Source organism: Stegastes partitus, unplaced genomic scaffold, assembly GCF_000690725.1.
Source record: "Stegastes partitus isolate 25-593 unplaced genomic scaffold, Stegastes_partitus-1.0.2 Scaffold1297, whole genome shotgun sequence".
Lineage (NCBI taxonomy): Eukaryota > Metazoa > Chordata > Actinopteri > Pomacentridae > Stegastes > Stegastes partitus.
This window is the reverse complement of record NW_007579028.1, coordinates 100508-112182: the sequence shown is the minus strand read 5'-3', so window position 1 is coordinate 112182 and position 11675 is coordinate 100508. Positions and strand designations below refer to the sequence as shown.

At 42.4% G+C, this 11675-nt stretch overlaps 1 protein-coding gene across 3 annotated transcripts in view; it reads right to left on the bottom strand.

Moving 5' to 3' along the window:
* rgs3a (regulator of G protein signaling 3a) overlaps positions 1–11675 on the bottom strand; it is a 133224-nt gene that overhangs the window by 38483 nt on the left and 83066 nt on the right. For all 3 annotated transcript variants that reach the window (XM_008298239.1, XM_008298238.1, XM_008298234.1), the window contains one exon: positions 1342–2325. In XM_008298239.1, coding sequence (XP_008296461.1) covers positions 1342–2325 — 984 coding nt within the window. The remainder of the gene's footprint in view (positions 1–1341; positions 2326–11675) is intronic.

Sequence of the window (11675 nt, the reverse complement as noted above, 5' to 3'; positions counted from 1 at the left end):
AATCATACTGTACATATTTCAGTACTTACATTTTTAATTAGGTTCATACTTTCCTTCTGTCTGCTTTGTGTAAACACAGAGTCACTAATGGATTCTGGGTTGCAATGAGGAGTGTAGAATTTTTTCCTTTTTTCATCTAATCGGGTTAGAACAGATGATTTGTTCATTTATTTTATTTTTTTATTTTATTTTATTTTCCAGACAGCGCAGTACTTCACCAATGTGTAGTTCAAACACCGAACAAAGTTCAAAATCCAGTGATTCTTTCTGTTTTTACTATTTTGGCTCTGATAAACGGTGTCATGTGGTGATGGTTTGAGATTTTTTTTAAAGATAACATTCCTTTCAAACGCGCCGGGGGGGCTTTGCGGTTCAGAAAGTTAATAAATGACTTCTTTCAAAGTGTCCTTGTTTTCCTGTTATGTTGGGAATGTCTTGTTTATACTCTCCGTCTATGAGAGAGCAAAAATGTAACTTCACCGATTAAGCCGGCTTTTACGGCGACTCTTCCCTTTGACGTTGCTCAATCAAACTTTGGGAGAAATTGCTTTTGCTCTATATGCAGAAACATCTTCTATGATGTGACTATGTGGTGCAGTGGAAACAGTCAGAGTGAGAAAATTGTTATTTTTGACTCTTGGCTGCTGGTTTATATAAATGCAAATGAGGCTGAGTGCATTTTCTTGTGCATTTAATATTTTACCATCATTATCCTGCCTGCTTGTGTATGATGCATTCAGACTTACATGCAACTCAGATTTATATATATTTAATCTATCTAACTCCGCTTGGCAGCACATAGCAAATAGCTGCAAAACAATTCTATCGTGCAACTGATCACACATTTTAGGCGACAGATAGTACTGAATATTCAGGCACGTGTCTGTCCTTGTGTTACAAATCAAGCTGTGATGCACTGCTGATTTATCCATGTATGTGTCTGCTCTATATGTCTGCTGTTCTAAAAGTGGTATTCCTTTTATTTTTGCTTGTATTAGATAAACTTGACATAAAAGGCTGAATATTCTTGCTTGACGCTGCAGGATTCTTGTGCACTTGCTCGGCTTTACCACTTGATGTCACCCTTTTTACAGAAACAAGTGAACTGAAACTTGGTCCTGAGCTGTTAGATCAGTCACTCATTGCTGATGCAAGTGTCAGAGAGATGTACTCATAGAGCTGCATTTCACTTCACACGTGAGGTCGCAAGGAAAGGAAATCTGAGCTCTGTTGCTTTGTACTGCTACATATCAAATGTCAGTAATATTGTATTTGTTGTGGCTCGTCTTCCTCCTCCTGTGTGCTCAGTGTGTGTTGTTATTTCAGGGTGAAGCTGCTTACCTTCCTCCCAGAGAACAGCATGCACAGCTGATGCATGGAGCCTCCGTTCTTGGTCAGCTCTTTCTTCAAGGTTTTGGGCGACGGGAGCGTCCAGCCGCCCTTGTGGTGCGACCCCCCGGCCTCCAGGCAGTTGATGGCGTTGTCGGAGGTGAAGCAGGGCGTGCGTGGGTCCTGCAGGAGGCTGCCTTCGCTGTGCGTGCGCCTGCGGAGGGAGTTCTGCACGCTGAGCCCTCCTCCGCCGTGCTTCTCGCAGGTGGCCCCCTCCACCATGCTGCGCCGCTTGCTGTCGCTGCGCTGCAGGTAGGCGTCGTCGCTGTCGTCCTCGTCCTCCTCCTCCTCGGACTCCTCGTCTTCGTCCTCGTCGTACTCTTCTTCGTCGGTGTTGGGCGAGGAGAGGGCGTCGGCGCTGAAGGAGCGGTCGAGGCGCAGCTCAGGGATGACGAAGGAGGACGAGGAGGAGGAAGGGGGGGCGTTGGTGTCAGGCGGCTCCGAGACGTTGTCGTCGTCCGTGTTGGACACCACCAGGTTCAGGTTGACCTCCTCTTCATTCCTGTCACCTTCATCTCCTTCTTTTTCCTCCCCCTCACTCCCTGCACTCTTTCTGCTGGCCCTGTCCTCCTCCTCCTCCTCCTCTATGTCCCCCTTGTGCTCCTCATCCTTCCTCTCTCTCCAGATCTCCATCTCGTGCCCCTCTATACTCTTGCAGTCCTCGCCCTCCGTGGAAGGAGGTGGTGTCGGAGGCACCTTGTGTCGCTCCTCGGATCCCACCAGACCTCCGAGGGGCATGTAGATCTCATCCAAAGGGGTGAGCGGCTCTGAGGGGTGAGGGCTGCCCAGCGTCGGGGGCTCGGAGGGACTGGAGGGATACAGGCTGCTTTCCTCGCCCTCGGAGCTTCGAGGGGGCAGGTGGAGGCAAACACCTCCTCGATCTCCTCCTACTCCGCCCAGCTCACATGAAGGGGCATCCACCTTAGGCTCCAACATCTGGGTAGAGGAGAAAAACAGAGGGAGGGAACAGTTGGTCAAATATGTCTGGACACATAACGCTCTGGTAGTAAATCAAACAGGTTAAATAATTTAGATTGATTTCACTGCAATGAACAAATATGCTTCTTGCCCCTACTTCAAAGCACCAAACTCGATTTTGAAAAATGCTTGTCCTGTTACATATTGCAAGTGATCTAACCGTAATGTCAGGATCGGATTAGACGATACTGATGCTTCTTGAGAATGTCACAGTGTCAGTTTAAGTAATGACGGCCCTGCCTTGACTTGACAAAGACACTAATCACAGCATGGAGCCCATCTTGACGTGAAAGCTCTTCCCGGAGGGGAGGCAGACATCTCAGATCAGAGATACCTACAGCAAAGCATCACAAACCACATTGTGGACTTTGTCAAACTGGTCGAATAAAAGCAACAAAAAAACAAAAACCAATCTGATATGCTCGTCTTTCCATCTGGGCTTTCAAGGTGTCATAACATAACACACAACCTGTCGTACCCGATGCCAATATTTGCTCCCAACATCATATAAAGCCATTTTGGGCTAAAATAAAATACCAGAGACCACATTGTAAGTGCATATTGAGATGTGCTGCTGTACTACTCTGGAGCCTGCTGCAGTGATTCAGTCAAACTAAGCTGGCACTGTGCCCTCAGGGAATGAGGAATAAAAACAAGCCAAACCTCCTGCAAAACTGATAAGATTACTGCTACAGTGTCTTAGATCCAGTCATCCATCTGCTAACCCATCCATCTCCTCTCTGACATGTTTCAAAGTACCGCAAGTTTCTCTCAAGCCCAAATGACCACACACATACGAGCCCCCGCTGCCCTCGGCGGCGTCTTCGAGCCAAACACAACATCCTCGTTGCACACGGATGTGCACATTCACACACACACACACAGCACAGTGCTTTCTCAGTGCCCATTAAAATCTATCTGTATTACCTCCTTTCCAAAATCTGCTGGTTTTAAATGCTGCTTTAACCTCTTGCAGAACCCTCGGTGGGCGGATCATTGCAAATGCATTTCGAGTGGGCCAGCATCATTCAAGCACGCAGAATTTTATTAGAAATTTGACTAAAGGTCGCAAAGTTTTCAGTGAGACAAAAGATAGAAATGAATGTTTCTGAAGTTATGCAAAAAAACTTTTCCATTTGATGTGATGATGCTGCAGTTTGTTTCCTATTTGCATCATGCAGTTTAATAGTATATAGCCACAATGCAGATTTATCCATTCATCCATCATCTATACACCGCTTAATCCTCACTAGGGTCACCTCAACATGTTTTTAGACTGTGTGGGAGGAAGCCGGAGAACCCGGAGAGAACCCACGCTGCACGGGATGAACATGCAAACTCCACGCAGAAAGATCTCGGGTGTCCTCACCGGGACACGAACCGGCGACCTTCTTGCTGCGAGGCAACGGTGCTAACCACTGCCCCACCGTGCGGCCCCCCAGTGCAGATTTCTGATTTATTGAATTACAGGCACTTGTATATTTTCGAAAATTTAAGCAGAACTCGTGGGTTGGGGAGATTAGTCAGCTGTGGATTGCTGTGATAGCATGAGCTCGCTAAGTACGTGACCAGAATGTTCTGAAGCTAAGAAACTTATAACCATATCAAGATGCTGTAGCTATTCAATATGTGTTGGCCGCGCTCCAGTGAATATAGGTCAGAGCAGAATATCCAGAAACCAGAAGGCTTGCACGAATACTTCAGAGATGATGCTCTGGTTTCGACGGTGATATCAGATCTACAGTATAAAGTTACATTATGAGATGTTTGAATATGTTAGCATCAACCCCGAGCTGGAGTTTCACCACAGGATGTTACTTGTGTGGTAAAAAACAAACTTAGACATCTACTCTCTGAGCGTCTGATTCAAAAGAGCCCCCGAGTGCACTTGTGAAATCACAAGTCCCTCAGTTACGTCTACAAATCCAATTCCACCTTCTGAAAGGTCTGCAGCGAGTCTTGTGAAGGGCCTCATTGTGCTGGACGAGTTAACCCATGATGACGAGCTGCAGTCACAAGACGCTCTGCTCTAATTGCAGATAATGTTGCCTCCTCTCAGGCAGCTCTCATGATAGTTCACAAGCTGTTTATGTACTTTTAAAGCTTAAATTAGTTCCCCCAGATACGACTGCCCTGCCCCGGTGCTCGCCTGTAAACTTTCGACCTGCATTCATGAGCTCTCCAAAGAGCTTTTTGAACTTTTAAACAGGATAAACTAAAAAAAACAATCCTAATATCAATATTGTCTGCAACCGTAGTTCATGTAAGTATCACATAGGAATGTCAAGAACAGAAATCGGTCATCATTGCATTTGTTTTTTAGAGCCGAGCTTGAACTACAAGCAGAACTAATCTGTGGTATTTGCATGTGATGTAAAGCACAGTCTGCCTGGGAGAGATATATATAGGCACCATCTGAATATATCCAGACACAGAACGCAGTGTCTGAAAATAGGGTTACTGTGTCTCTTACGACACTCTGAACTCCATTTTTTTGGTACATTTATTGGTTGTGGAGAACCTCAAGGCTCTGTTCTGAGCCAGATTCTTTTCTTTCTTTGTCTCTCGCATAGTAACTCAAACTATCTACTCATGTGGCATTTAAAACATTAAACGCCATATTGAACACACTAAAATATTACACACATTAGGTGTTGGATCAATAGAACTGCTTGATCAGTCAAACAGACAACATCTGATCCCTCTGCATCAGCCATGACTTAATGATGTTTAAGTGTAATACATTCTCTTAAGGAGTAAGCATGCTAATGGTTGCGCTAAAGTAGACCTGTAACTGCAGATATACTCCATCTGATTGGTACCAAAACCTCAGTGTCCTGTGACTGACTATCAGTGTCTAAACTCCATCTAGAAAGTTTTGGCAGTGAACTCGTGCTATAGCATGCTAGCAGGGTTAGCACTGAAAGCTGGGGAGACTACGTCATGTTCATTAAACATACAATGTGCTAAGTCACACCACAAGCGTGATTTTGTGTGTCCTTAGTGTTGATAGAAAGAGAGAAAGGCTGCGTTACTTTGCACAATTTTAAAAGCTAAAATTGCACCACTGGCTTTTAAACACACCTCCACACCTCAAAACTGGCCAGTAGACTTGAAAGGCATGTTTTTTGTTTTTTTAAATCACAAAATTCTCATTTATCAGAGCCAGAAAATGCAAAAACAGATGGAATCACTGGATTTTTAACTTCCAAACATTCCTTAAACTAATTGTGTGCGATATGGAGAGAAAATTATCCAAATCTATGCTTTAAGTTGTGATATTTCACTAAAATCACATTTGTTCTTCATGTATCACTAAAACAAATACTCAGAAGTTAATCATTTGCAGTAACTACATTCTAAAAATTAAAAACTATGCGTTCCTCTTGTGACTGAGCTGCCACCGGTTGCGACATGACAAAAATTCAGGTACTATTTAGCTAAAGCGCAGGCTGTGTAAAAGATGGGAGTATACAAAGGAAAAATATAAAAAGTAAAATATCTGCACTATGTGCAGCCACAATATTTTACAATATTGATAAAATGCAAAATTCTTGTCTATGATGATTCCATTTTTTTTTTAATTTTTGGAAAATAAACAAAGGAATTCAACTTTCCTCTTTTTTTTCTTTTTATTTTAATCTGTGGCATTTTAACTGTGTCATGCTGCACATAAGATGTTTTTTGAGATGTCTCTACTTCTAGTTATGGCTGTGCTGTTTCCATAGAGGTGGTATACTGCAGAGAAAGGTGAGTCCACAGTGAGCAAAAATGCCAACAAACTGTGGTTCAGAGGGATAATGGTCCATTTAAGTTATTATGAATATGTTGCACTTTTCTTCACTTTTAAAAAATTCAACAGCTGAGAATCTTTTCTTCCTGAGAGCATGCAACATATAGGTGTCAAAAATAAATAAAAATAAAACTGCTTTCCAATTAATCACTTCTGTTTCTTTAGGATTTCCCATCATTCTAAAAAAAAAAGGGATCTCTGTCTAACAATCACAAGTCAAAACAGACTTCCCTTCTGTTTACTTGTTACCGTTTTAATTCCCCATCTCCCAACGTGGCCGCTGAGAAGCTCCTCGACATCAGAACAGCGATTCAGCGCTATAAATACTAACTTGATGTTCATGGATACATACAACAGCCCGAAGGTGATCCAGGCCTTTCATTTTCCCTTCTAACGCGTCTTTAACCTCCCTGTGATCCCGTCTAGATGGTTCACAGCGTTGCGACCGGGACATCAAGTCTTCTTGGTGATGCACAGTGTTTATGAGAGGTATTTTTAGAATGAAATGCTAATTCATAAAAGGGAAGTGGAAGTAAAGCCTCTGCCTTTATCCCTTCTTCTCTCTTTGTTCTTTCTGTGTTTCACGGTGGTCCAACTAGTGAGTCACAGTCTATAAATGATGACATTTTATTGTTTTATTAGGCGCGTCACAGGGAAATTATGTTGATTTGGCGACTAAAACGGGCTAAACACCTCTTCTGTTTCATATATTTACACCTGTGATTTACACAGTTTCTCTTTACTTTCCTCTTCCTGCACCTTGCTGACCCTCTTTCTCCTTCCCTGTCTTCCACACACAAACCCCTGACTGTTGAAGATATGGCTTGAGACACAATGGAGCCACCTGTCCTGTCAGATACACTTGTTCCTTCTCACACTCTCCACAGCGCACACACACACACACACACACACACAAACACACAAAAATCAAGCTTCAGATTATCCCTCTGCTGAGCGACCTGCCCTCACGTCTTATCTGAAGATACGAAAGAACAAACATATTAATAAACTTCAAGGCATTTTTTTTTCTCCAAATGTGACATCTGCCTCTTTGTCTCTACAGCGAGCCCGCCTCGAGAAAAAAACAAAAGACAAACGAAAACACACAAGCTAACGAGACATGTGCGGTGTGCAAACACTTTGTTTCCGCGCTCGCGTTTGTGCGTGCGCCCGCACAATGCACGTGTTCTCGAATGCGTCTCGGAGTCATCAATGATTCAACAGAATATAATCTCTGCCATTGCCTCAATTAAGCAAGGAAACAAAACCGGCACTAAAAGGCCGAGAGAGTGAGATGCAGGGGTAAGAGAGTGAATAGATGGAGGAGCCAAAGTGGATAAGACAAACAGAAGGGAGGATGGATGGGAGTCCGTGAAGCAACATGGAAATGAGGAAATGAATGAGTGAGAGAGGAAGATTCGGAACAAAATCTCAGAAAATGTTGCATCACCACGCTGATATTCATTAATTTACAAAGAGACGCATTCAAAAGAGCCACCGGTAACGATGGAATTGTTACATTAGGATGGATTTCCAAACAGATTTTTTTCCTTCCAAATGTTTCGTGCGTCTTTGTGTGCAAGGATGAAACCACAAAAGACTGGATTCAGCTCACTGAGAAGATGTGATTTAATGCTTTGCTGGCCAGCTAACTCCCTGACCTGTAACACTGCTTCATCATATTAGAGATTGTGCCTGTTATTTGTGTTCAAGGCCAGTAAGCAGCCATACAGGGCACTGATGTGTGTCTGCCACGAGTGCAGCTGGATGAATTTCACTCCACAGAGTCCTTTTATACATTATATACAATTCTTTCTTTTATTTTTTAAGACCAGAACTGTCTAATGATTGCAAAAAAAGGAAAAAATGTTGTTTTTCCATGAGAGAAACATTTAACTGCAAGTATTCTGAAGCCACAGATGACAGCCAGTCAGGCCGCCACTTCAATCTAGACGGAAATACCAACCATTAGATGGATTTCCCAGGAATCTGGCCGACATGGTCCCCAGAGGATGAACCCTCCTGACTATGTTGGTCAGTTGACTTTCCCGCTGGCATCACCATGACTTTAACATTTGTGGCTCAAAGCTGACTGTCTCAACAGCTGATGATTGGATTCACATGCACTTAAAGCAGCAACAACTGGCATTTGTGAACTTTTAGTACAAAATAAGGCCAAAATTTCAGTCAACCAGAAGCTTGTCTTATGACCAAACAGCTTCAAGAACAAACACATTTACCTATAAATCGTTTTTAATGCGACTTTGTATTGCTGAAAATAGAGGTGATGTTTAAACTGTACCACGGTTCATGCTTAAATGACTCGAAGAAAAACCTCACATGTCGCATTTTTCTCACATTTTTCTCCCCCAACCTTATAACAAAATCTCTCGAGTGACTTGACATGCTAACCTCGCTTCTTGCAATCGATCCAACAGTTTAGTTTTTCTTTACAGTGAGCATCACAGCTTCACAGAGCAGCTGTCTCGTTAATGCATCAGTTAAGAGCTAGATATGGTAACAGGCGCTCTATGTGGGCTTTAAACAAACTGGAGCTAACACATCAGCAGATGGGAAGGTTTTTATCATATTTCCAACATTTTGGGTCTGTTCAGTTCCATTTCCTTCAAGTTCACTCGGGCTTAGGTGTGAAATTATAAAGACTGAAAGAAAAAGATTCAATCACTAAAAAACAAATGAAAAGAAACCAAAAACCTTAGTAGTTAAGTAGTTTCAAAAATGAACACACAGAACATTGCTTGGGTTATGCTCCGTCTCTTGTTTTGGGGCTCCCTGGAGTCCTTACAACTGGGGACAGATCTGCATGTAACTACTGGTTTTTGTGCTCCCTGGAGTCCCAAAACAGGGATATTTTTACAGACAAATGGGCTGTGGAGGGAAGCCAGTGTTCACATTGCTCCCTGCATTCTATGACTTATTAATGAGTTCAAGGACAATAACAGCTCAGAAAATCTCCAGCAAATACTATTTCATGTCATGTCACAATTTGGAGTTGAATATAAAATTCTACACGTAAATCACCTCAATCATGTGAATGCCAAAAACAAGCCGCGCTCATATGTGATGTCCCATAGAGTTTGCATGGACTGTATACAGTCTATGTAGGTTTGTTGTTGTGAAGAAATGCCAAAATAGCACAGCTGATCCAAGCTAGAACTATAAAAACAGAAAAAAAATGTCAACTTTCTATTGATCTTCTAAGTGCTCGTCTGTGATGTCAGGAAAATTAACCAAAGCTAAACTTAAAAGTGTGAAGTCTGTGAAGATTCTCAGTCATCCAGGTCGTGGTTATTCTCGTGGATGATTCGTAGCAACTGGACTTGCTTGAAGACGTTCCACCTCTCATCCAAGAGGCTTCATCAGGTCTGATTGACTAGTTGGGAGTTCCATTTACTTATATCCTTAAGGAGTCATTAACACCTGAGATTCAACTGGGGGTTTGTTGCTCCTCCCCCTCGTTATGTGAGCTGTTAGTGCTCCCCCTGCCACAAAGGGGTTAAAACTGTGATCATCATATAAATCGCTTTATCTCATTAACTAGTTTCCCTAACCAGATTTTGTAAATAAATAAATAAATGAATGAAAAAAAAAAAATCAATGCTCTTCAACACAACTACGAAGCCATTATTGACTCAGCTGTGAACAGCGATCATGTGACAAAAATTCAGGCACTTTTTTTTGGCAGAACTGTCCTGAACTGCAGGCTGTGTTTATGCAGAGCAAACAGGAGACAAGTATGACCATTTAAAATATAAGTAGTAAATATTTAGACTATCTAGATACTTCCCCGTATTGCTAACACCTGAGGGAACATGTTGATCCCAGTCTATTTTTTCGGAATATAAATATTCAAAGAAATTTCACTTTTTCTGCTTTATGATTTACGACATTCTAACTGTGTCATGCTGCACCGAGGCCATTTCAGAGTCCTCTCTACTTCTAGCTGTGCTGTTTCCACTGAGGTGCAGAACTTTATACTGCAGTAAAAAATGCACCCAGAATGGGGAAAGAGGGTTAAATCATATGAATGAGTTTAAACATACATTCAAAACTGACTGCATGTATTGTTTGCACTCAACTGTCCGATGATATATCCTCCTGGTGTGCTTCACAAATAGAGATCTGTTTTTAACACTGTCTGCTTAGTGTGGTGGAAAAGAAACACTTAAAACCTATATTTAAAAATAAAAAAAAAAATCCTTGAAGAAATGAAGATTGACAAATATGACCTTCTTTCGCAAATGACATATTCCTATTCTGAAGGTCTGCATCTCTGAAGGTCAACATTTTTCTCCTAAAGATAGTCGCGCAGGAAACCACACACGCCTGTGGACGGTCACCGAGGGACGTTCACGTGGCCTCTGTCCCGCCGTTCCCATGGCAACAGGAGACCCATCCCAGGGGAGCAGCTGTGCTTCGCCTTCTCCAAAAGCTAAAGATGTACCTATGAACTCTGTCATCATAGTTTCCAGACCCCTCCCTCCCGCTCCTCAATTACAAAGTGCCATCTTTCATCTTTATCTCTTCCCCTTTCCCTTGTTCCCTTTAATTTCCTGCGTCCCCTTTGTTTTTAAGTAAGACGTCACATTAAAAAGCATTAAAGTCTTGTAGGTTTAATGTATCCAACATCGCACATGCCAAATCCACCTCCAGCCTCAGCGTATCCATGTGCCGTTCAAAAAACATCGTCGTCTCCTTCTGTCTCTAATTCAACTCAGTGCTGGACGCTGAAGTGACTCCACCCAGTCATGACTCTTTTCTGTTGTCTCCTTTACTCACTGACTTATCTCATTAATTTCTTCCAAGGACGTGCGAGGTCAGACACGTCACTCCGTTTAAGAGGGAAAACATTAACTGAGCATAACAAAGAATAGGAACTAAGTTAACCTGATTTCTCACTGACTAACGGTGTCATCTTGTCCCAACTCTCTGTGAAATCGACGAGCTTTTCACGGAGAACCGCTTCGATAACAATTTATATTTTACTCATATTTGAGCCCCACTCTCTCTGTCCTGACTGTCTTCTGAATTTTTCTTCTGAGAGTTGTTATTTTTTTATATATTCAACAATTTTTTTGCCCCACTTTTTTTCACAGAGTGTGTAAAAGCCACTTTCAAACACAGCACAAGTCCATGTAATGTCTAACTCCATCGCTGGCCTGTGAGGGTATATAAAGCTTCTGCTGTGATTTATGTCAGGTCACCAACACTCTTTTTTTCAAGAGCAGTGAGTGTATTTGGAAGGGATTTGTTACCCCACACAGAGGTCCTCCACAGATCTTACCTCACTACCCACATTAACTAAACAGCAAAATTCAGCTTTCTACTGAAAAACACAGCAAATCGTGATTGATAAGTTAACTGCAATAAGCAGCCCTGTTCATATTGGCACCGCTTTGCCACTGGTTTCATGTTGTTATCGGTTAAATAGTGCAAAATATGTTCCAACTTTCCAAGCATTTGACCCTCTGAACCCATTGGTGGGTTGAAAGGT